The sequence below is a fragment of the Salminus brasiliensis genome, chromosome 14 (genome assembly GCF_030463535.1).
Source record: "Salminus brasiliensis chromosome 14, fSalBra1.hap2, whole genome shotgun sequence".
In the NCBI taxonomy this organism is placed as follows: Eukaryota; Metazoa; Chordata; class Actinopteri; order Characiformes; family Bryconidae; genus Salminus; species Salminus brasiliensis.
The window spans coordinates 5,016,763-5,043,634 of NC_132891.1; the positions used below are offsets into that span (position 1 = coordinate 5,016,763).

At 42.1% G+C, this 26,872-nt stretch overlaps 1 protein-coding gene across 1 annotated transcript; it reads right to left on the minus strand.

The window, feature by feature from the left end:
* Nucleotides 1-17,477: 17,477 nt before the first annotated feature.
* LOC140577391 (protein ILRUN-like) lies at nucleotides 17,478-26,636 on the minus strand. Its single transcript, XM_072697354.1, has 5 exons — nucleotides 26,279-26,636; nucleotides 25,237-25,391; nucleotides 24,111-24,308; nucleotides 20,955-21,247; nucleotides 17,478-19,558 (listed from the first exon to the last, which is right to left on the minus strand). Exons 1-5 carry the CDS (start codon nucleotides 26,434-26,436, stop codon nucleotides 19,523-19,525), a joined length of 840 nt encoding a protein of 279 aa, XP_072553455.1. The 5' UTR covers nucleotides 26,437-26,636; the 3' UTR covers nucleotides 17,478-19,522.
* Between the last annotated feature and the right edge of the window lie 236 nt (nucleotides 26,637-26,872).

Consider the following 26,872-nt stretch of genomic DNA (forward strand, 5'->3'; position numbering starts at 1 on the left):
AGCAGTAAGAAACAGCGAACGGCCCGAGTCAGCGGTTAAGCCTGGCTCAGGAGTTATGGTTTCTTCTCGCCGCAGCGTTGCAGGGCGAGGTGTTTGTGGTTGAAGGCGTGACTGTTTGACATGGCAGTGGAGAGAAGTTACCATTCATCAATACATGTAATTTCTCTCGTGGGAAATGGCTGCCCTTTTCATACTCCTTCCCGAAGTCCTTTTCAAAACCCCAGTTTATCATGCAGTTTTCCACAGGTCTGGGATCAGCAGTGATTAGGAGAATTCGGGAAGATTTGGTCCCTTTAGGCCTCCTTTAGGCCTATTAGGCACCCAGAACAATGTATTAAAGCAGGCGTTTGCAGGTTTACTGATGTGATGTACTGATTCGCAAGCTGATCTACTGTCCATTGCCTTGGAAAGGGTTTCTTGGTCGGCACTTCCGTGTAAATGTGATAATGATCTGCCTGTGTGTCTGTGTGTTCCTTCTCTATCTCGGAATGCTTCAATGGCCTTATCCGTACTGGATCGCGCCACCTCAGCGGCTCAGTGCTCATCTTACTGAAGTGTTTGCTCTGGATCCTCTTGGAGGATGCACGCTACTTTACTGTTTTCCTTCCTTGATGATCAGTAGTGATTTGGCTTCCACTGCATAACACTTTGCATACGCTTCATCCTTCAGTGACGGAGAGTAAACAGTCCTGATGTAAGCCTACAGGAGGAAAACCTGTAATATGAGACTTTATTTTAGCGCATTTTGGACCCATGCTACAGGTCTGTGGACTGGACCGACTGGGAGTCAGTGGCACAGTGTGTGTAACACTGCCTTTGGACACCACCTCAATGGAGCTGAAACAAGGCAATCGAGATCTGACTGAAGTGTGTAGACTTTGAGCCTTAATTCAAGGGTTTTTTTTTTTTTACTAATCAAATTCTGCCATCAATGACTGCCTGAAGTATGGAACCCATGGACATCACTGAGTTTCCTCTCATGAGATGCTTTGCTAGGCTAGGCTTTTACTGCAGCTGCCTTTTACAGCAACACCTTTGCCATCACCATTGCTGCCTGTTGCTTTGCATTTCTTTTTTGCATCTCAGTTGGAGATATATATATATATATATATATGATCGATAGATAGATAGATAGATATGGTTATATATATATATATATATATATATATATATATATATATATATAACCATATCTCATTTTAATTTGTTTATTTTTTCCTAAACATTTTTTATACATTTAATACATCCATTGCTTTTCATTACATTCTGATTGATGAATTCAAAGGGGTTATTGAGGGAGGCCATAGAAGAACCACTTTTGGTTCTGTAATCAATACATATACATATAAACAAATAAAAATTAGAACCAGAAGTTTACAGCACCTATATAAATATATAGACTGCCTGAGGTATGGAAACTTATGGACATCACTGAGTTCCCTCTCATGAGATGCTTTGCTAGGCTAGGCTTTTACTGCAGCTGCCTTTTACAGCAACGCCTTTGCCGTCACCATTCCTGCCTGTTGCTTTGCACTTCTTTCCATCTCAGTTTTGTCTTCAATAAAAGTTAAAAGCTGCTCATTTGGGTTGAGGTCAAGTGACTGACTTTGCCTTAAAAAGCTATTGGGTTGCTTCCACTGTATTCCATCTGTTTTTTGGATCATTATCCATCGGTACTGTTAAAGAGCCATGTGATCAGCACTGGACAGCAAGGTACAGCTCTATACTCTCCAGAATTCCTCAGGATTCCTGGAGTCTGCCCGAGAGGTTAGATGTGCTTTTTGTAGCCGGATGATGAACTCGTTCAACTCCAGTATATTTATATGTACAAGTAGGCATTAATGTTATCTGGGTACTCTTTGTCACTGAAGGGTGAAGCGTATGCAAAGTGTTATGCTGTGGAGGCCAAATCACTACTGATCATCAAGGAAGAAAAACAGTAAAGTGGAAGTGGAGTGCATCCTGCAAGAGGATCCAGAGCAGATATTTACACTATTTTACACTATATATAACACTATATACACACACAAATATATATGCACGTATATATATACATATGTAGTCGCTGTCTAATGAAAAACATGTATCACCAATTTGGTGACTTTACAGGAGAGAGCAAAAATAATCTTAACTTTAAATAATAAAAAAAGTTAATTTGTTTAAGTAATTTCAATAATTTAGAGCGTCTTACCAGAGTATTTAAGAATGTTACAAGGCAGTTGGCATTTTCAAGTATGAAAAGTAAAAAAAATACAAAAATGTACAAATGTTGACATTGGCAAATGACAAAAAAGTTTAAAAATATACCTATATATATGTATAATGTATATAATAATACATTATATACATTATTTACAATAATAAAATAATAATTATTTTGCATTAAATATGTAATAAGTTATGTGTAAAAACAAATCTATACAGGACTAAAGTTCACATGTATATATATATATATAAACTAACACACACACACACACATAATACCTCACACTTGGAAAGGATTACAGAAAATACAACTTTAAATATTTTAAATGGTTTAAACGTAAAGATTTTAAGTGTAAATATAATTTAAAAAATATATATATATATATAAATATTTTGATTACATAAATATATTTATTTATTTTTACTTTACAATAAAAATATATATGTATCATTCCATTCAGTTACATTACATTACTACTACATATTCTCATAAAGCTCATAAAGACAGATATCATTCAGGGCAGGATTTCCCAAAAGCTCTTACCACAGAAATGCTTCTTAGAAGGCAGAGCGAGCATCACACTGAACACTCTCTCTACCTGTTAAAACAGCCTTAGTGCTAAGATGCTTTTGGGAGTCTTGGGCCCAGAGCAATGTCTGAAACACTTCAGTGCTGCAGTGTAAATGATCTGGATACTCACTCAGTGGAGGATGAGCTGCTGCAGAGTGGAGAGTTATGCAGGATTTTAGCAGCACAGGGAGCAGCACAGTTCACAGCCTGCTGTAGCTCTATCACCTGTAGGTCCTGAGCTGCAGAGTCTCCAGACTGTCCGTCATCTAGGAAGGCGTTGAAGCTGAAGAGCTTTATGAGGGACTGAAGTGGCCCTCTGGTGCTGCTGGAATGACCTTAAGGAGCAATTGTGGTGGCTTGTCAGGCGATCAGCCCTGAGGCACTTGAGTAGCTATCTGCATAAGGAGTAGGGAATGTTTAAGTGTGTGTGTGTGTAAGTGTGTTTGTGGATGGGGGTGTAGTAGGAGTGTGTAAGAGTCTAAAACTCACTGAAACCTCTTTCCGGAACACACTTTATCAGCAGTGACTTGTCAGGTAGAAGATAAAGGGGAATGAAAACTGAACAGACCAATTCGGTTGCACCATGCCTTTTAGCCCCGGGAGCATGCAAGACCTCTCCTGATGGCACAATCAGGAGGCACTCTTCTCATAGTCTCATGAAAAAGGATAAGACAAAGCTAGAGAAGTCAGAAAAATGTTAAATAAGACATTTATGGATGATCCGCTGACCAAAACGAATGAAAGAATTCAGCGTCACACGTAACCAGTGATGCAATTTTCATCTGCATCCCTAAACGCTCCTATGGCTATTACTGTATCTAAATATATCTCTACACTCTGAAAGGTCTGTATATATATATATATATATATATATATATATATATTGGGTTTTTGGGCAGTGGTGGCTCAGCAGTTACAGCGCCGGGCTATTGATAACATGGTTGTGGGTTCGATTCCCGGGCTCGGCAAGCTGCCACTGTTGGGCCCTTGAGCAAGGCCCTTTACCCTCTCTGCTCCCCGGGCGCTGGAGTTGGCTGCCCACCGCTCTGGGTGTGTATGTACTCACTGCCCCTAGTTCACTAGTGTGTGTGTGTGTTCACTACCACAGATGGGTTAAACGCGGAGCTATACAGTGACAAATATGTGCGCCTTTACCCTTATAATATATATTCCAATTTTTTTTATACATTTAATACATCCATTGCATTACATTGCATGTGTTTCAGGATATATTGCCTGTATATTCTGTATTCTTATTAATATAGTACCTATATTTGTATAGCAATATATGCTAAAGTTAAGTATTAGCAAAAAACAGTTTATCGTTGATGTTCAGTGCTTACTAACAGTTCTATTGCCATCTATTGCTATCTACCAGGATTCTGAGAATCAGTCAATTCTGGATCATTTTGGCACGCCACAGATCACATTCACATTTAAAGATTTAATAATATCAATGTTATCAATGATATAAAAAAATATGTATTATTAATTATATCAATATTTAGGTCCAGTGCACTTTTTAAATGAGTGTCATAGGTTTTAAATAACCCTAGGAATATTTTTTTTCTTTTAATATATTTATTTATTTATTTATTTTTAAAAACACTAAATTCATCTGATGTAGACTTTCTGTGGACTTTTCTGAAATAGAGCTGTTGCTGAATGAGGCAGAAGTTTAGTAAAAATATGTCAATGTAAAGAACCTTTACACTGTTTTACAAACACAGCGCTTCACAGGACCAAAAGTGGTTCTGCTATGGCCTCACTCAAAGAACCCTTTATAGTACCTTTATTTTTTTAAGACTGTACAGAAAGATGACACGCTGCTCTGTGCTGTATAATGGAAAAGGATCGCCCTCAGTGCGTCTGCAACCCTGCAAATATTTATTCAGGCTTTGATGGATTACCAAGGAAGAGTTCTGAGACCTGAAGTACAGTCTCAGCAAGATAGGGTTCCCAAAGGACTTCTTTGACTCTTAAAAACAGTGGAACCCTTTTTAAGTGGTTCAAAGAACCATCATATAAGGTTTTCCTTATTTGAAGAACCTTTGAAGAACCAATTCAGCATCAAAGGGATCTTTTGAGTTGCCATAGTTCTGTATAAACCACTGCCTTTACAAAAGAACCTTTGAAGAACCTCATGATTATATGACTAATTAACAGGGTGCACCTCCTGTATAAAGTTGTGCAGTTCTGTATAAACCACTGCCTTTACAAAAGAACCTTTGAAGAACCTCATGATTATATGACTAATTAACAGGGTGCACCTCCTTGCTACAGTACCATCATCTACTCATCTACTATAGAAGTAATGCCTTACACCAGATGATGGAAAATTGCTGTGAGAACCTGATTGCATCCGGCCAGGAGAGCATTAGAGCATTACTGAGGTCAGGTGCTGATGTGGGATGATCAGTTCCTGCACGCTAATTAATTCCAAAGTTACTGGGGCGGGTGGGGGGGAGTGAGGGTTACATTACTCTAGCTGTGCACTCATTGGACATGGTGACCTCAGGCTCATACAGAAGCTCAGCAATGGGTGCACCTTAAAGCAGTGAAATGGACCACCTGGATGACTTTTGGCACAACTGGGCTTGAAAAGAAAAAGAGAGGAAAAAGCCATGGAAAAAGAGAGGTTGTGGTATTTACAGTCATTTGCATGTGCAAATTTGTAAAGTTGACGTTTTGCAAAAGCAGCTTGAGGATTTCTTTGATGTGATACACGAGGAACATCCATTTATTTCCTCAACAGCTTTCTGGGTTTTCTGTGTTTGAGCCATGACTGCACTGCAGAGCGAAGAAAAGAAAGAAAAGAAATACCCAAGTAAAGGAGAGGCCTTTCTTTTCCTCGTAGGAGCGCTGAAGGCCCGTCAGCGAGAGGATCATATTTTAATGCTGTGATGGTGAAATAGTGGCAGCGGTCCAAGAGATAGATTTTTCTTAACATTCAGGAAAGGATAGATTTCATGCCAGTGTCACATCCGTGTAATGTGTAACAAAAACAGCACGTTTTTAATAATCACTCAATAAAATAAAGGCGATTTAAAAGTAGAGTGGCTTCATTTTTCTGACGTTCTTCTTTTTGGGATGTAAAAATTGCTTCTGAATGGAATTTCTAAATTGCGTAAAATTTCTCGGAATTTATTTTCTTTATACATCAACGTTTGCTTCTACAATTGCCTCATATTTAGTGTATGGGTTTTACCCCCCCATATGCCAACAACATCTTTATAAATATATTTCAAATATATTTCACAGATGCATTTTTGGCCATTTTCATGCATTGAAAAAATATATTTGATAAATACATTTTGAATATATGTATGTGAAGACCGCCTCACTGACCAACTGCTCTTCTTCTAGTCCTGAGACTGTGTGACATTCATGGTAGAAGTGGAGATACTAGGTTTTAAAAGACTTCTATAGAAGTTGAAGTATTAACTTAAGCTTTTTACTCCAGTAAAAGTGTAAAAGTACTGGTTTCAGAATGACTTCAAGAAGAAAAGTAATATAATATATAGTAATATCAGCTCTATTAAAGGAGCGTCTCTGTGCTCTACTGAGCATTAACATGAGCTTCATGGAGGAAAATATGAGGAGTCGTTGTCTAGAAGTTTTGTAAAGCTGCAGAAAGTCAGACTTCAGAGGCGTGTGATCAATAAGCTTTATTGGAGTGTAAATGTGGGGCTCAGTTGGGACGTTTCACTGCAGCTCTCTTGAGTCTCTGCCACAGACACAGTCTTCATACTAGACTACAGACGTCTGCTGTGAGCTCGCTGGAGAGTGACGGGACGTGTGCAGGTGTGATGGATCTCTTATAAACCAATAGGGAGTCAGAATGGAGTCTGTTTATTCTTCTCATCCAACCACGATCAGACTCACACAACTTCCGGATGGAGAGATTTATCTGTCTAGTGCTTGGAGCATTCAAAAAAGTCCTGCCCATAAAGCAGGAAAAGACTAGAAGAAGACAGCAGTGTGTTTTCAGATAGCTGTTTCCAACACTTGTAGCTAATTCAATTAAAAATGGTCGTTTATGAACTGTGAAGGTCAAATTGAGGTCTGGCAGACCAAGAAGAGGTTCAGGAAGGCCTTCAGGAAGATCTAGCAGACGCTGGAGTGGTGGTGCACTGTTCTACACCTGCAGCAATATGACTTTCATGGCATCAGACAACATTATTTGATTAGCTGTTGAGAGAGACATATATTTTGACCAGTGGTGCCCAAACTTTTGCAAGGCACTGTATTCCCAGTCATTTTTGAATGTGTCATGCAGTGGTAGCTAATACAGGGATACAGGACATCATCATCAGTCAGGATTCTGTGCTGACAATCCTTTCTACCCAAGTCTATCCAATGTGAAATGTCCAGCCATGTGGTCAATACAATACAAAAGTCAGGTTATCAAAAACTACAACTTACACCAATCAGCCATAACATTAATACCACTGGTGAAGACTACAGTGACATCTTTCAAGAGCAAGTGACCAGTCAGTTCTGTGATGGCTAGAAAGCTGTCCAAAATATCAGGCAGGTGCTGTGGGGTGTTCCCAGTATGCAGTGGTCAGTCCCTACCAAAAGTGCTCCAAGGAAGGACAACCGATAAACTGATGGATGACGGGATCATGGATACCTAGAGCACTGGTGTCTGATTGGTGGCAGAACTTTATATCGCTTTTGTTGATTGGATTGCCCTAGCTAAAAACACCCAGGCAGAGAAGTAGGGGGTTTCAGGGTTGTGGGTGATGTCTATCTGCAATTGCAAATTGAGCTGTAGGCTAATTCTCAGCCCTAGAGCGTCCCAATATTTTTTTTATTTAACCGATTTTTTAATGAAAAATTAAATAAAGTCCCTTTATTTAATACGTTTTCCCCAACAGTTTGAATCATTTTCAGCTATATATATATATATATATTTATACACATATTTATTAATGTCACAGTGTATGGTACTACACAAACTGTCAATATATTGATACTAATTATAGTATTTACAGTATTAAGACTATTAAGACTAGTAATAGCTGAATAACACATCTACGAATAATACACCTAGGGCTAAAGGGTGTAAAGCACATACTTTAAAATGTTATCTCTTAATCATTACTGTTGACACATTCAGACATAAAAGATGAATGTGCCAGCTTCCTTGATCAGCGTAAGAGGACACTGTTTTTGGGCTCATATTCAAAGCAATCACAGGATACATGACACTGTGGTTGGGGATTTCCCAGGGCAAAGTTGACTGCTCATGAAGGCTTACTTTATATCTTTAAAACAGACCTTTGATGTCTATATGAGTTGTAAATATTAGAATATGTATAAGATTATGTAATAATACACACATTTTCAGCTCATTCAAAAATTTGCGAGTCATCAGCTATTTGAGAAACTACCGACAAATTATTGTCCAGAACTGTAAACATAAACAGTGAGCATAACTTAAAGAAATCCTTCAGACTAGACTGCCAACAGAACCTGGCTTTGCCCCACTATGCCCCTATGCCCCACTGCTAAAGCTCCTCGGTATTTCCCCCTTCCAGAGGTTGCTGTTACTTTGTTGTGGAGGGTTGAAGGCAGCGGCCGGTCAGGTGGCTCGATTGTTGATCCCGGGGTCATGTGTAGCAACCCTCTGATTGAAAGTGTATTGGTGCTGTGTCACAATCCTATGTAGGCAGCCAAACATATCATTCACTATTAAAAACAGCAGTTCTAAATAGGTCCTTTGCTTAATGCCATAAAACATAAACACTTTTGGATTGTTTAGAGAACCGTTTTTGTAAAAGTTCAAAGAACCTTTTTAACCTGAAACCATAAAAAGACGGTTGCACAGCTTATTTGCTTCCCACTTCCGAGCAGTTGCCAGACTTTTACATCTTTCAACCTATAGTGAAACAGTTCTTGCTAAGTAGTTGCTACGGTATCCCAAGTGGTTGCTATGCAGGCTTTCGGAGGTTGCTGTTCCTTGTTGCACAAGGTTTGCAGCAGGTCAAACAGCTCGAATGTTGATCATAGAAAACTCCAACATTTTACGTTTATGGCATTTAGCTGACGCTCTTATCCAGAGCGACTTACAAGGTTACTCGTATTACAGAGGAGGGCCAATGTAGTGTTAGGAGTCTTGACTCTTATTGGTGTAGCGCAGCACCACAGTCACCCAGACTGGGAATCGAACCCCAGTCTCTCACATGGTGTGGTAGCTTAGCAGCAGGTAGCGGTGTTATCTGTTGCGCCACACCAATCACATACCAATAGTAAAGTGGTTCGAATAGATGACTTTTACAATCCATAAAATCCATCAAAGCTTCTGTGTCCGAGCTTCGTCGGTTCTGAGATATTCTTCGAAAAAACTGGTTCCTCTAGACATGTATTTGTTCTCAAGGACATGCCAGCTAGCATTTTAACTTGTGATTAACCATTAACATTTAAGGCATTTACATTTAAGGCATTTAGCAGACGCTCTTCTCCAGAGCGACTTACAAAAGTGCTTCACTGTTTACTAAAGAAAAACCTCAGCTAGTTTAAATAGACTAAAAATTCAAAGATCCTCTAATCTTAGACTCTACTAAACACACGTCAATAAGGTGACCACTCTGCTATTCGCCCATGTCCTCTCAGAAGAGGAGGGTCTTCAGTCTGGGTTTGAGGACAGCGAGCGTTGGACTCTGCTGTTCGGACACCTTGGGGAAGCTCGTTCCAACACTTCGGTGCAGGACAGTAAAAAGTCTGGACGCTCGTCTTCCATGGATCTTAAAGGATGGTGGGTCGAGCCGAGCCGTACTTGAAGCTGGAAGGGCTCTTGGTGCAGATCGGCTTTTGACCATCGCCATCAAGTACAGAGTACTGGCTTCTTCAGTTATTGAACATGACTGGATCAATGATCTGGTTTTATCATACAATAACTATTTTTACACTAAACAGATGACATCTGAAGTTTAGATTTGGGGGGCGGTGGTGTCACAGCGGTTAGAGCTCCAGGTTGTGAGTTCGATACCCGGGCTCAGCAAGCTGCCACTGTTGGGCCCTTGAGCAAGGCCCTTCACCCTCTCTGCTCCCCGGGCACCGCAGCAATGGCCGCCCACTGCTCCGGGCACGTGTGCTCACTGTCTACTGTGTGTGTTTCACTGGTGCGTTGTCACTGCATGAATGGGATAAAAGCGGAAGCCAAATTCCATCTATGTCCATCACAAATGGTCAATAGATGCACTCGTTATGGGCATGAATGTCCATATTGGCAATATTGGGCCTGAACCTCACATCTTTAATAACAGATAAAACACCTGAAGTCAGTCTTGATCAGTGGAATGTGACTCCAGGTGGAGTGTGAACCGTAACCCTCGCTGAGATGCTGCGACGTGAAGTAAGTATGCTGATGCAAATATTTACTCGGCTTGTCCCAGTTCAGGTGTTTGCGCTTCGCAGGGTCATGTGCAGCAAACCTCCGATTGAAAGTGTATTGTTTAGGATCAGATTTCGTCTTTTCCATCTTGAATAGCACCGTTTAACTGAAAGGAGACAAGACGGCGCTTTAAGCCAGGGGTGTACAAAGTTCAGGTGAACACTGTTTCACAATCCTACTAAATGAAAAGCAGACATATGCAGCAAAATATATGATTCACTATTAAAAACAGCAGTTCTAAATAGGTCATAAACACTTTTGGATTCTTTAGAGAACTGTTTTTGTAAAAGTTCAAAGAATCTTTTTAACCTGAAACCATAAAAGCATTTCCTGAAGAAAACATGAAACTTCCAAGCAGTTGCTAGCCTTTTCCATCTTTCTTCCTATAGTGAAACAGTTTTTGCTAAGTAGTCGCTATGGTATCCCAAGCGGTTGCTATGCAGCCTTATTCCCAGTTTGTCTTTTTGCAGTGTTTACGTGGGAGTCCACACAGACTGGGCAGAATACTGCTTGTTGCTAAGGTTTTCCTAGGCGGTTGCTAGGGTGTTGCTATTCAGGCTCTTTCCCAGTTCATCTTTTGCAGTGTTTACATGGAAAGACGCACAGCCTGGACTCTGTCATCTCTCAGTATTTCAGGTGGTTGCTAAGGTATTGCTTAGGCATTCCTGGGTGGTTGGTACGTCTGTTGTTAAAGTGTTTCAGGTGGTTGCTTGTGTGCTAGTTTGCAACCACCATTGCTGGGGGTCATGATTTCAAAGACCAAGACATGACGCTTCGCCATCAGCGGCCGGAGTCTGAGAGAGCACAACTGGCCGTGCTCTCTCTGGATGGGTAGAGTGACGTTGGCTGGCACAGGTGACGAATTGCACAATTTAAAGAGATGCTTAAAAAGAGTCACACAGATAAACATGGACATGGGGTTATATAAAGCTATACAGAGCTAATTTTAGAATGATTAGAGATTCATTCAAGAGCAGTGGTTATTTTTATTGAGACTCTTATAGCAGCTGTGTTGGATCTACAATACATGGACAAAAGTATTGGGACACCTGCTCATTCATTGTTTCGTCCTGATACTGCTTTTGTTGGGAGTAACTGTCTCTACTGTCCAGGGAGGAGGGCTTTCTACTAGATTCTGGATGAGCATTGCTGTGGGGATCTGACTGGTTGCATTCAGCCACAAGAGCGTTAGTGAGGTCAGAATGTTGGATGATCACCACCCCACCTCATACAAAAAGCACTTCCCCTGGCATTGGGCATGGTGCCAATAGATTTATGTTTCTTATCTGCTCCAGAGAGTCCTATTCTATTGGCAAGACTTATCTACAGAAAGTAGGCTCTCTACATCTTTAAGATGTTACTACATCTTCCCATAGGGTGAAACTGTTTTTGCTAAATTGTTTCTCTTGTATTTTAAGTGGTTACTAAGGTGTTCCCAGGTGGTTTATAGGGTGGTTGCTAAGTAGAGAAGTAATGCCAATAGAATAAGCACCATGCTGCCTAATGCCAGGCGTGGCCTAGAGGCGTATAAAGCCCCCCAGCACTGAGCTGTGGAGCAGTGGAGGAACTGTGTTCTCTGGACTTGAGGGGTATCTCTATAGACTGGAGGGGTATCTCTATAGACTGGAGGGGTATCTCTATAGACTGGAGGGCTATCTCCATAAACAGGAGGGGTATCTCTATAGACTGGAGGGGTATCTCTATAGACTTGAGGGGTATCTCTATAGACTGGAGGGGTATCTCTATAGACTGGAGGGCTATCTCCATAAACAGGAGGGGTATCTCTATAGACTGGAGGGGTATCTCTATAGACTGGAGGGGTATCTCTATAGACTGGAGAGGTATCTCTATAGACTGGAGGGCTATCTCTATAAACAGGAGAGGTATCTCTATAGACTCGAGGGGTATCTCTAAAGACTGGAGGGCTATCTCTATAGACTGGAGAGGTATCTCTATAGACTGAAGCGATATCTCTATAAACAGGAGCGGTATCTCTATGGACTGGAGGGGTATCTATAGACTGGAGGGGTATCTCTATAAACAGAAGCGGTATCTCTAAACAGGAGGGGTATCTACAAACAGGAGGGGTATCGCTACAGACTGGAGGGATATCTATAGAGTGGAGGGGTATCTCTATAAACAGGAGAGGAATCTATAGACTGGAGGGCTATCTCTATAAACAGGAGGGGTATCTCTAAAGACTGGAGGGCTATCTCTATAAACAGGAGAGGTATCTCTATAGACTAGAGGGGTATCTTTATAGGCTGGAGGGGTATCACTATAAACAGGAGAGGAATCTACAGGCTGGAGGGGTATCTCTATAGACTGGTCTTACAGTCTAACAGTGAACGTTAAACTTTTGACTATTTAAAAGTGAGATGACATTCTCTTGACACAACTTGAAAAATCCTCAAATCCACTGTTTTAAACAGTTCTCTGAAACAACTGACAGTACCACCAGTCTTCCCTCAGCTACGTCTTTTATCTTCACTCAGGATGCCTGTGGGCTAAGGCTCCTTTTTCCGTTCCTCCTTTGTCGTGTTGATCTGGGAATCTACACAGACAGGAGTTCAAACTGCTTGTAAACTTAAGCACTATTTGTAGTCCAGCTGAACATCAGTTCTAACCGTATTATGGTCATGCTCTTTCTCTTAGGCCATCATAATCACCAGGGTCAAACGATCAACCAAGGTCAAACCGATTTGCATAACATGAAAAGCCCTTACTCTTTGCATTGTGTTTCACGATAAACAGACCAACAGAAACCAAACGTCCAGTCCAGTCCAGTCCAGTTCAAACATACTAGAGGAAACGTCTCAGAGTTTTTTTTTTTTACACATTTTTACACTGATCAGCCATAACATTAGTACCCCTGACAACAAGTTTAGATTTTCATAGATTTTCTCCTGCTTTCGTTGGAGTAACTGTCTCTACTGTCCAGGGACGAATTATCCAATATCTACCAGAATTGCTGTGAGGATTTGATCGCAGTCAGCAAGAAGAGCATTAGTGAGATCAGGCCGTTGGATGATCACCACCCCACCTCGTCCCCAGCTCCCCAAACCATCCCAAAAGTACTGAATGGAGCACCAACCATCCATTATTCCAGAGATGGACACAGTTCTTCCACTGCTCCACAGCTCCTCAATGCTGGGGGGCTTTATACCCCTCTACTAGCCCACGCTTGGCATTAGGCAGCATGGTGCCAATAGGTTCCAATAGGTTCCTTATCTGCTCCAGAGAGTTCTATGGGTACTCTCCCTCTTGACAGGTGTCATTCACTTCACCGGTCAGTGGTTTTTAATGTTATGGCGGATCTCTGGACGCCTCCATTCAACTACCAGCATGTTATCTTTGTATACAGGCGATGAAGTCACACATAAAACCACATAAATGTAATAAGGGGAGGAAAAACCCTGCAGGATACGAGCCCTTAAGCATGGCCGTTAGTGGAACCTGTTGTTGTATTCCTCTTGAGAGATGTGGGCACTTCACATTCAAGATGTCTAGATTATGGCATCTAGCCAAGCTCTCAGTATCCCACTGGTCCTTGGGCAAAAGCCCTGATCAACAGCCCAAACGCTCTCCAGACAAAGGAAGCATCCAAACCACAGCTCACACAAGGAAGTTCTTCATAAAGAAAACAAACAAGCTATCAGATCAACCCGCCGTGCGGCCAGACGCTGTTGACACAAAGTCAAAAAACCCTTCTGAGTCTTGATCGCATGAACGATGATAAAGATACGGCCCTGCACACTTAATTAAAAGAAGCCTAAAGGATTAGACCAGCATTTTTTTTTATCTAACGTTTATCTGCTACGTCTTTCAGCAGATACCATAGACGTCAACGTCCCAGTTCTTAGTATCAGAACAGAAACCCTGCTCTCACAACACACTTATAATAGAAGCTAATGGGCCAGGGCTGAAGGTTTGGGCTAAGACACCTGTCCACTGCCTTCTATTACACAGGCAAGTCCATAAGTAATGGGACAGTGTTATTTCTTTAGGAACTACAGCCAGTTTTTCCACAGTTCCTCTATTTTCACAGGCTCTAATGGGAAACTATGTATTATTCTGCCCCATGGCCATGGCTCTCTCTGTGGGGTCAACTGAAGCTAATCGGTGAGGTACACTCCCCAAAATAAAGGTGCTACTAAGGGTTCTTAAAGGACTGCCGCAGAAGTCTGATTAATTCATTAATTCATTAATACCGAGATGATCTGATCTTTGATAATCTTTAATGATCTGATAAATAATCCAGCCCCACAGTTTAGATCAGATGAGCTGCTGGCCCTAAAATCCCTTTTTTTAGTATCAGTTTCTATAATCAGACTTTTTACACTTTTCTTAAAATGACTGTTTTATAGTGTTTAATATCTTATAATCCAGCCTGACTCTCCACTTCCTACCAATCAGCTCCCAGCTCCTTTACAACACTGATATCTGGTTGTTGATATCTGATATCTGGTTGTTGATATCTGATATCTGGTTGTTGAGCTCTGATATCTGGTTGTTGAGCTCTGGTATCTGGTTGTTGAGCTCTGATATCTGGTTGTTGATATCTGATATCTGTGGTTGTTGGTCTACTTGTGTGTAATAACTGGTGTATAATGAGTAAATGTGCTGAGTGTGTGAGATTGGGGTTCGTATAGCGCATGTGTGTGTGTGTGTGTGTGTGTGTGTGTGTGTGTGGTAGCATTAGCGTTAGCCTCCACTCTGGAGGTTTTGAATGGACTCTGCAGTACTGGTTTACAAACAGAGCAAGGCGAGTGCCGGTTCTCCCGCTGGCAAAACAGAGCGTTTCAGTGATGGTTTTACAAAGGGGGAGATATTATGGTCTGTTTTCAGGTTCCACTGTAAAATAGCTCCACACTGCAGAACCTCCACTCCTTTATTTAACCGCACTGCTACCGCCGTTAACGGTGCCTTGAGGATGCCAGGTCACCATGGTTAAAACAAAGACTCTGAACTGGACTGGGTTTAAAATGATGGGACATCCCTAAGAGGAACGCATTCTCCTCTGGTTGGCACCAGATAGCACAACAGCTATTACAGGGAGGCCCTGTTTTGGGGTCCAGCAGCATCAGCATTGAGGGAGACAAAGAGGGATATCAGCTGGTGTATTCTGGGGTCCACAGCCAGGACGAATTACTGTAGTTGGGACATGTTCACATTCAGGAGTTGGTAATAAGGTAAACTTGCCATAATAGATAGTGAAACATGGATTATTGAGATAAAATGAACCAAAAATTCCATTATCCCCGAATGACGGCGCTGCAGTGGACAGCGTCCTGCAGACTACACCTTGGCCCACTTCGTGACAAACTATGGAGATAAAAAAAAGTCTGGTGTTGATTCCAAGTGCTGAATTTGCATGTGGTAGCTCTTCATGGGAATTCTAACTAGGAGTTCCACAGAGGTGCCGATGCAAGTGAAGGAGGCCGTCATTAGGCTGAGAACAAAACAAACCTGTCAGAGAAATAACAGAAAATTTAGGAGTGGCCAAATCAACTATTTAGTGCACTGGTAAGGTTATAGCAACAACCTGGAAGACCAAGGAACAAGATCTACCACATACTGCAGAAGCAACCGAAGAATGTCTGTGGGCTCCAGACTTCAGGCAGGCATTAACTGCCAAGTATTTGCATCTAAATATTAAAAATTAATATTAAACTGACAAGCTCCCCGGACAAAGAATGAGTCACCTTGCGTGTTTAAGGTGGTAGTAACTTCAGGCTCCTGTAGATGGCGCTGCACAAGGATGCTCAGGCTAGAAATACCTGCGGGTGTGTGACGGACAGGATTCATAGGTTGAGAAAAGGTGGTACATTGCAGTGAGGGTCTTGTTGGATGTGTGGAAAATGGGCCACAAAGCAGATACAGTTAATGATTGGCTAAAAAGAGTGAGTGCATTTGGGCGTGGCCAGAGAGCATAGTGTGAAGGAAGTAGCTGAATCTGCAGGTGTATGGAAGCTTACGGTCATACAGGTCTACCAGCAGTGGCAGAGATCCCAGTCTACTGGAGATTCTCATCATTCTCCTCATTCTGGAGCAGGAGCGAGCAAAGGCCTCCTCCACTCTGCTCCGTGTGTTGATGGTCTGCAGCTTCCTGTGGAGAGTTCTTTCAGAAGTTGGTGGTGAAGAACCTGAACCTGTCTGCCTGTTCTCAATCTATGAATCCCGTCACACACCTTGCAGGTATTTCTAGCCTGAGCATCTTTGCACAGCGCCATTTGCAGGAGGCTGAAGTCACGACCACCTTAAACACGCAAGTAATATTTGTTACCACCCTTAAATTAAAGCGAAGCCAAAGAATTTTATCTTACGAACTTTCCTAAGAAAAAAATTCTTCTTAAAGCCCACTCACGTAGTTTTCTCAAAGATTTCTTCAGATTTCGTAGGTGGGATCTGTTCAGTGCTGTTTTGTACACCATGAATGTGCCCCAGACTTTCTGTTAGGACGCTTCTCAAGAACTAATTTAAGAAATTTCTGAGGAAGATGATGGTGAATAAGGCCCATGCTTCTTTAGTTAACCTGACGTAGTTCTTCTATGCCATCGCTCAAAGAATCTACTGTAGCAGTAAATTGGACATACAGGTCTGTTAGCATCTATGTGAGGGTCCCAAGGTTTTAAGAGCCTTAGTCTGATCATCAGCTACTGAATGGGTGCAGGAGGCATTAATATGGAGCATTAAGTGCAACATCCAGTAACAACACTTCCTTTCTTCCATTTACATTCACAGCATTTAGCAGACGCTCTTCTCCAGTGCTTTACTGTTTACTCAAGAGTAACCTCAGCTAGTTTGAATAGACTACCTCTAATCCTAGACTCTACTAAACACAAGTCAATAAGGAGACGATAGTACTCTACTATTCGTCCAAGTACTCTCAGAAGAGGAGGAGGGTCTTCAGTCTGGGTTTGAGGACAGTGAGCGTTGGACTCTGCTGTTCGGACACCTTGGGGAAGTTCGTTCTACCACTTCGGTGCAGGACAGTAAAAAGTCTGGACGCTCGTCTTCCGTGGATCTTAAAGGATGGCGGGTCGAGCCGAGCTGTACTTAAAGCTGGAAGGGCTCTTGGTGCAGATCGGCTTTTGACCGTCGCCATCAAGTACGGCGGGGCTGGCTGGTCCAGTCTCGGCTTTGTAGGCCAAAGTCAGGGGTTTGAATCTGATGACCTGAGGAAGCCAGTAAAGAGAGAACCCAGCAGAGGATGTTGAACATGGCTGAACTTTCTTCTTTCATTCATTCCTTCATTCACTCATTCCATCCACCTGATAAACCAGAGCAGCGAACAGCTTTAAAGTCTCAAAAGCTTGATAAAGCCTTTAATTCCCTGGGTCAGTCTTGCACGGCTAGAGAAAAAAAAAATCAGTAACTGAACTTTCCAAAGGCAAAACAGATGCTCGGTAAAAACAGTAAAACAGTAAACCACAATCAGCAAACTAAAAAAACTAATTCGGGTGCAAAGAATTAAGCAGCGGGTTCGAGTCAAATTAACAGAAGAGAAAACATCATCCAATCAGGAGCTCTTTTCAAGTCTGTCAGCTCTTGGAATTGAATAGACTATTATTTGGCTCCCTCTGCTGGTAAGACAGACCACAGCAGGCCTGCAGTGCCTCAGATGTAGCACTGCGCTCTGGTTTGGACTGTGTTGAGGAAGCATATCACCACCTAATGTTCTGTTAATCAAAGCTACTGCTTTCCAAAAGCAAAAAAAGGGGAAATTCAAGTCTAGGAAATAAGTACGCCAAACAAAACTGCTTCACATGGCTTGTTCCTCAGTGGCACATCGTTTTTTTTTTTTTTTTTTTTTTTTTTTAAGTGGCACACACAGTCTTACCCCTCGGCCTAAAACACGAGGGTAGACGTTGCCAGCGTTTCTCCACGCAGCAATGAATGAATGGTTCCTTCTGAGGTTTACTGTAATGCACTGTGATTATTTACCTCATTGCCACAAACACAGCTCAAATAAGCCCCATGAATCTGAGCTAAGCAGGAGACTAATGGGCGCCATGGCTCTCTCTGTGGGGTCAACTGAAGCTAATCGGTGAGGTACACTCCCCAAAATAAAGGTGCTACTAAGGGTTCTTCGAGGACTGCCGCAGAAGAACCACTTTTAGTTCCCTAAAGAACAACAGGACTCGTTCACCAACTGATCTTAAGAAGAAAGGTCTTCTGAAAACCCATTAATGCCATTTTTTTCAGCATCATTATATTAGAACATTCACCATCATTATAAGTGCATACACTACAGGGCCAAAAGTATTGGGACACCCGCTTATTTCTTGCTTCTTCTGAAATCAAGGCTATTAAAAGGTGTATCCTGTTTTGTTGGTGGAACTGTCTCTACGGTCCAGGGCAGAAGGCTTTCTACTAGATTTTGGAGGAGCATTGCTGTGAGGATTTGATTGCATTGAGCAACAAGAGCGCTAGTGAGGTCGGGTTGTTGGATGATCAGCACCCCGCCTCATCATCCCCAACTCCCCAGCTCATCCTAAAAGTACTGGATGGGGCTCCACCATCCATCATTCCAGAGAACACAGTTCTTCCACTGCTCCACAGCTCAATGCTGGGGGGCTTTATACCCCTCTAGCCCACAGCTGGCATTAGGCAGCATGATACCAATAGGTTCATGAGTATCTGCTCCCTCATGTGAGTCCTATTCTATTGGCAGTGCTTCTCTACAAGGACTAGACAAGCTGTGTGTGTGTGTGTGCATTTGTGTCAGCAATAGATGTAACTTAAGGTGAAAGCTGAATTAGCAACATTAGACGGGGTGTCCACAAACTTTTGGACATAGAGTGTAGCTGCAAAAGATTCTACGGTTTAAGAAAATCCTTAGGAAGCTGGTTACATCAAGTAAAAGGTTCTTCCCGCTCACATCTATTACAAACATGATTTGTGAGGGCTCACCGAGTCAGGACTCACTCAAAGAACCCTTTATAGCACCTTTATTTTAATTTAGGAGTGTAGATTGTTAAGATAAGAATAAAAGAAAGCGAAAGAAAAATTAAAACAGCCAAACAGGAAAGAAAAACGCTTAAAGAAAGGGAAAATATTGTTTTTTTTCCATAAAATACTTTTTATAAACACTTCTACAAGCACTCTTCTTAAATTAGCATTCACACATGCATACTCAGGGGGGACAGCTATTCATTCCCTGGGTTTAAATTCCCTAAATAATAAAAAAAACTGGTCATTATAACGAACGGTGGTGGTTCCAGGGGTGGGGCAGCCGGTTTGCCAAAGTGTCTGTAAGAGTCGTGTGTTATCTTCCCCCTCCAGACAGAGCGAGCACAAGGCCACAGTTTTATTTGTTACTGAACGACCAACAGTGTGTTTTAAGAGTCTCCAAACGGGTAAGGTCCGTAAGTAGGCTGCAGAAAAGACAGAGAGAGAGAGAGAGAGAGAGAAAGAACATGTTTAGTGAGAAGAAGAGTATGCAGTACTACTCTAATAAAAAGGGCTCTATATAGTAGTAAAGATGGGCTTTTTTGGCTTGTAATGAAAGTGGAAGCCTTTGATTCTTTTTTTTCCCTTTTTCTTAAAATAACCATACAGCCATGTGAAAAAATAGGACACCCCATTAAATCTGTCTCAACATATTTAAATATCTGGACATTTGAAGGATATTGAGAAACTGAAAAAAAAAAAAAACAGGTGCAGAGCATCAGCTACAGATGGTGGTTGTGTGGCGCAACAGGTGAGCTACCACACCATGTGGAAGACTGGGGTTCGATGTCTGGTCTGGGTGACTATGCTGCGCTACACCAATAAGAGTCCTTGGGCAAGACTCCTAACACTACATTGACGACCCCCCCCCCCCCCCCCCCCCCTCTGTAATATGAGTAACCTTGTAAGTCGCTCTGGATAAGAGCATCAGCCAAATGCTGTAAATGTGAATGTAAATGATCAGAACATGGTTAGAGAGGATTATTCTGGAGGAGTCTGTCTTATTTAAACCTTAGACATTTAGCCCCCTATCTTACGTTGCAATGCTCATTACTATCTTCCACCACGTCAACAGTCCATTTTCACAGCTTCCGCCTGCCCGTTTAAACAGCAGCGCTGCTTGTGAATATATTTACACCGATAGGCGCGGTGGTCTCAAAAATAGGTGTATTCAGGTCTGTTTCTGATGTATTGGTGTGCATCTTGGCAACGGAAAACACAGGAAGTGCACCACTGACCGAAAACAACCTAGGCAGACGTCCGACCAGGACTTTTAGGACAACGTGCTTTGGACAGATGAATTTCGATTTTCGCTCTGTTGTTTATTTAATTTTTTTTCTTACATTTATTTCAGATTTTTTACCTGTTTTCTCCCCAATTTAGATCACCAATTACCCAACCTGTAGGTATTCTCTCCCCTCCCTCACACGCAACACCCCCGACAACTAGTAGGGGCGAGACCAACCGTGCCACACTAGAGTGATATGGGGGATGCCGCCATCTATACTAAAGAGAGTCATTTAGCCATGTATACTAAAGAGAGTCAGGCCAACTGCACTCTCTCGAGGACCCAGCTGCCAATGATCGGGACACAAACCAGCGACAGCGCCTCAGTCCGCCGGACCACCTGCATTTCGCCGTTATCACAGGGTGTCCTAATATTTTTTTTTCACATGACCGTACAAAAGAGACTTTCTTTCTGTCCTAAGAACCATTTAAAGTTTAGTTTGTCTGTGTGTTCAGCACCAATGCCATCCTCTCAAGAACCTTCATACCTAAAACCTTTCAGTATCGCCTCCTTCGCCCCGGTCCTGAACTCACCTGATTGTACGAAACTACTGAGAGGTTGTTCTGCAGGTCGCTTGGTGCTAAGGTTACTGAGCTATTTGACAGTCCATTCTGTTCTGTTTGCATCGGGTCTTTGAGGCCGTCTTCAGGCGGACTGTTGCCATGGTCACCGCTCTGCTTGTTTTTCTGCGGAGAGGCGAAGGGGTTGTAGTCTTCACGGACGTTGCGGTTCGGCTGCGTGTTAAATTCGGCTTGAAAGGAGGACAGTTGCTGCGTCACACCCAGGAGGCCCCCCACCTCCACGCTCAAGATCACCCATATAACATCTGCAGTATAGGAGGGAGAGAACATGAATCAACAAAGGTTAGAGAATAATTAAAAGCCTTAAAACATTGGAGATTTAAGATCTCAACATTGAGACTGGTTTGGTGTGGGACGCTCCCTCCTAGAGAAACTTGCACTGTTGGAATGAGTTGCGGTGGTGGTGGATGAAATCCGACATCAGAGGCATTATTATTATGCCTGTGGTAATTATGTTATGTCCAAATATTTGTGGACACCCCTTCCTATCACCACCACCACTGTAGAGAAACCAGAGTCTGTTAGATCATCTATGAAGAAATTCCCTATAAGTCTACTGCACACCACTCAGAATATGGACAGGGCATAGCTCAGCTATAGGGCATAAAAATGCCAGGTGTAGGCTAGAGGGGTATGAAGCCCCCCTCCCCAGCATTGAGCTGTGGAGCAGTGGAACGGAGGTCACTGGAATGATGATTGGTGCCCCATCCAATCTTTTTGGGAGGAGTTAAGGAGTTGGGGATGGTGAGGTGAGGTGGTGATCATCTAACATCCTGACCTCAGCAATGCTCTTGTCGCTAAATGCAATCAAATCCTCACATCAATGCTCCTTCAAAGTCAAGTAGAAAGCCTTTTTGTAACAAAAGCAAGATAAACTCTTTTTAAACTCCCTTAATTTTGGAAAAAATGATGAATGAGCAGGTGTCCAAATACTTTTGCTCATATCGTGTAGACTGAGGATAGCCACGAAACTATGAATTGGGCGTGTTTAGATTTTGCCATACAGTCCACTAGACTCATACTGAATGCAGCGCTCTCTCTGAGCAATGCCACAGAAGAACCACTTTTGGTGCCATGAAGAACCAGGTTCGTACAGATGTGAGAGTGTGAAGGAACCATTTACATCAAGTGAAGGTTACTGAAACCTTTAAAAGGTTCTTCATGCTCTCAAAAGAATGTACAGTGGTGTACAGTGGTGCTATGAGACAGTAAGCAGTGCTGGATGGTGCTCAGTGACCCCATTAATTGCCAGACACTGACAAACAAGGACCTAGATGCCATTCCTAAACGTTCATAGCGGGTCTGGTACTTGGATTAGCAGATCTGGATATAGTTAGAGTTGCAGGATATCTACAAACGCAATGCTTCCTTTAATATTGGCTCATTTAGATGTTCCAGGTTCAGCAGAGGTTAAATTATTTATTGACCCTCTTCTACTGCAGCACCACTACGTAGAGTCCAAAGCTCTCCCTGACTAAGCATTTTCTCAGGCTGTGACCGAAACGTGACCTCTTCAGGTTTTAGGGCACTACTGAGTGCATCTGTCCAAACTGTGAAGTGCAGTTGGAGTTGTGATTTCCAGTGAACAGCGTAGCTCGCTACACGAGTTGAATGTGGGCCAGAATGCATTGCAAATCTGTGTTTTCTCATATAAGCCAGCAGCAGGCACAAGCCACTGGATGCCGTGAAGGCCAGATATCCTCCCATGTAGTTGGTTAACAGTAGGTGTAGGTTGCTCAGCAAGATTCTGCCATGAACAGTTCCATGCTGTACTGACTTTCATTCAGAATTCAGCTCTTGTGTGGGTACGCATGTTGATGATGAGGAAGTGTCCCAATTCATTGGTGTTTCTACCACTATGTAGTGAACTAAGTAGTAATCTCGCCCTATAGAAGGCAATACTACTTGGAGAGTAGGGATTTACTTCAGTCATAGCCATAGCTTACCAACAGCCACGCTCTCCCACCGGAAACAGCAAATATCTAGTGTATGATAGTGTAATGTGATGTGACAATAAATGTGATTTAATTTGATTGGACTATTAAACAAATATTTTCACATAAAACTCAAGTACATATCAGTATTTAGAAGCATCACAATGCTATGTTTTGCAGTATTGTATCGAGCTCTGAGTGGTCCAGCAGACTAAGGCGCTGCCACTATGACCTGAGGATCGCTGCTTCGAATACTGTGTCATGCTGCCTGCCATCAGCAGCCGGAGCTTGGAAGAGCACAGTTGGCCTTGCCCTTTCTGGGTGGGTAGATGCCACACTCTCTCTCTCTCCCCACATCTCTTTAGTACGTGCATAGACATCTGCTAGCTGAGTATGTTGTGCAATGCTTGCCAGCTGACGTTGCGTCAGCTGCAGATTGAAAAGAGAAGGTGGCCGGTTTTGTGGGTGTGTAGGAGGAGGCATGTTTCAGTCCTCCCAATCCTCCCAATACATGTAATAGGGGGAGAGTACTAACAAATGGGTTGGTAATCTAAAATTGAGGAAGAGAAGTCGGTTAAAATGATACATTTAAAAAGATGGCAGGTGGCAGATTTTGGTTAATTGGTTAATTTTGTGTTATGTTTAAAGCCTGGCTGCTAGATAGCAGTGTTGCACTCAGTACTTCAGAGCCCACAGCTCTGATTGGATTGAAAAAAATTATAATAATCAACTTTGCTTTTAATTATTTTATGCAAATGATGGCTTTTATGCAATTTTTGGTCAGAATTAATTTAAAAAAAGTAATATTTTGCCTTGCTTACAGTATTGCAATGTATTTTAATATGCATCATAGCCTCAGATTCTAGCCAATACACAGTATTTTACAATTAGTCGATGGAAAATCCTACAAGACCGAAAATGACAAGTCCACTGCTCTTATTCACAGCACATAGAATTGTCAGCTTTTTGATATCTGTGCTCATCTTAGTGTACAATATCAGCCAGCCTCAGACTGAGACTACCCATAGCGTCACTGGACAATAAGCCTCTTGGCCAAGAACTGAAACAGGAAACCCTGCCTAAGAAATCCTGAAGTTAGTATCCTGCAAAAGCAAACAGATGCTCAAGTTCTACGTTCCTCTATGTTCTAAAAATAAATAAATAAATAATTCACCTCCGTAGAAGAGTCCCGTAGCCGTGCACATCCTCCACTGTCCCTGGTACATTCCTGGAGCAACAGGACTGCGCATCTGCACACTGACCTCATACATCTCCTGAGGGTCCAGTGAACGTACCATTACAAAGTTGACATGTCCAAACTGGTCCCCGCCAATGTACTTCAGACACACTCCCGGTGGCCAGGATTCGGGACCTGCAGCACAAACAACAAGTTCATAGAGAACGTGTGTGTGTGTGTGTCTATTGTACTTTTCTTTGTTTATTTGCTGTCATTAAATTCAGGCAGCTCTTGAAGTTGGTGTGCTAGGGCGTGTGGGATACTCTCACAAGAGCTAAACTGTGAGATCTAGACAACTGCCTGGGTCAGGCAGATCTTGTGGGGGTTCTCAGGTATGCAGTGGTCAGTACCTACCAAACGTGGTCCACAAAAAAGGAAATGACATCCGGTTAACCCGCGACAAGGTCATGGGTACCTAAGGCTCCATGAAGGTCTCACATCAAAACGTACAGGACTTAAAGGATCTGCTGCTCAAATCAAGTGATGGTGCCTACTGAATAACAGGCTGGTGTTACTAATGTTATTGCTGATATGTGTATGAGGGCTTCTCCTGCACGGGGCAAGCTGTGTTTTGTATTATTGGGCTTATTAGTATGGTGTAAAGCGCAGTAAAGTGCAGTATGTCTTTAAATGGAATATTAATAGTCACCTGATTTTAATTATACAGACATGGCAAAGATGAGATGATTAATAACAAGTGTAATAACAATTTACAGCTGAATTTGTGAGCACTCTTTCATGACTAAGGACCAACTGAGCTAAGGGGAAGATTTTAAGGGGGTGTATTTTAGAAAATATCATTAAATTGGACCTACACTGACAGCTTAGGAGACAACTGTGTCAAATCTGCAGTAAATTTAAGTGATCTATATAGGAAAAAAAACAAATTCTCATATGAAGACGTCGTTGCTGCTTTACCAAACCGCCGCAAGATCGAATTTCCACTCTTGGACGCAATTCTGAATTAAATTCATAGTTTTCTGGACATTTATATGTTGTGAGGAGACTCCAGATTGCGAAGCTCCGTGTTAGGATCTCTTCAAAACAGCTGTGAGCGCAGTACCTGTGTTTTGTATCCGCCAGGTCTTAGTAAAAGGCGTATCTGGTGGAATGGACTCTCCTTCTCCAATAGTCACGTCTTCCACGAAGGACATCGATGGAGCTGTAGTGCTGGGGCTCTCGAAGTCATAATAAGCTCCAATGGCAGCCTGGAGGTTCCTGCAGGAGAAAGGAGCAACATCGCTCAATCAGAGAGACCCGGAAACACTTTCCATCACCTGGATTTATTGATCCACTTCAATTTAATACAATGGTACATGGTCATTTAAGATGGTTTACTGTTGATTACTGATGATTAATACTGATTAATAAATGATCCCAAGGAGTCTAATTTTTGCAATTAAGACACAAAAGACAATAAATTGTTAAAGTGTTAAATTAATCAAATAAAATATTACTTCATAATGTTTAATGCTGGCTGGGTTCTTGCTTATGAAATATCTATAGGAAACTACTAGAAACTTCTAAGTTAGCAAGAAATATATATTAATATGCATAATATTCATCCATTAAACTAAAACTAAATGTATTTTTATCTGTTTTTGTCTAATTTTAATTTTTATTATTAAAAACAACCCAAAGCCAACGTGTAACTAGATAAACAAGCAACTACAGCGAATCCAGGTCCGGAGGGTAAAAATCCACCCCAGGATTTTGCTCCAGCTGCCTGGGCAGCTCAGCTCAGCTGAGCTGCCCAGGCAGCTGGAGCAAAATCCTGGGGTGGATTTTTACCCTCCGGACCTGGATTCGCCACATTTAAAAACACAGACCGGAGCGTTAGCTTAGCATGTTAGCTAGCTTAACCAAATAGAAACAACCAGAAGACTTAAAAACATTAGAAACAGCTAAACCTAATTTAAGAACCTTAAACTTAATTATAGTTTAATAAAAATACTAATTTATGCAGTTGAACCGTATTAAAGCGGACGTGTCCACCAGCCTGTGCTTAACAGCCACTCTGCGGTCGGTCCAGCTCTTAAGGCAGGCTGGGCTCCGTGCTGGCTGGCTGGCTGGCTGGCTGGCTGGCTGACCACCGCGACACCCACCAGTTCGTCATGTCCAGGAAAAAGGCGCATCCAGCGGGGTTGAGCTGAAAGCCGAGCAGCCTCTGAAACTCGGTGATTAAAATGTCCTTGTCCGTCGTGCCCATGCAGCTGAATTTCTGAACCAGGTCCAGATCCATGTCCGTCTCCATGGCCTCCATCGTGGGACAGCGGAGACGGGAGGGGGGAGGGAGAGGGGGGGGGTCCTCTGTAAAATTTAGTCCGAGGCTTTAAAGCCTTTTAACTGGACCTTAAAAAACACCACAACAAAGCTGAGGACGCATGCGTCAGGGCTGAGGGATTGATAGTGGGTGCGTGTGTCAGTGAGAGGGGATGGGCGATACCACCGGTGTTACGATACGATACCTTAATCGATAATCGATAAAAAAAATTGTATCGGCTTAAAATATTTTATTTTATATAATATTTAAATTAAATAAAATTAAATAAATAAGCATGCAACCTTTTTTTCTGTGAATGTTTATATTTTTAATTATATCTGTGCATAATAATTCTCATCTATTCATAACTGTTCTGGTTACTTTTTTACTTCATTACTTTTAGTACCTTTTCACTTATTATTCTTTATTTCTTTTC

Excerpts from the sequence above, each read along its gene's own strand:
- LOC140577391 (XM_072697354.1), bottom strand. The coding sequence starts at position 26,436 with ATGGAGGCCATGGAGACGGACATGGATCTGGACCTGGTTCAGAAATTC. Across the intron at positions 21,248-24,110 it reads TACGGGACTCTTCTACGGAG|ATGTTATATGGGTGATCTTG; the intron begins GTGAATTATTTA and ends CCTATACTGCAG. Across the intron at positions 19,559-20,954 it reads CAGTAGTTTCGTACAATCAG|CCTACTTACGGACCTTACCC; the intron begins GTGAGTTCAGGA and ends TCTTTTCTGCAG.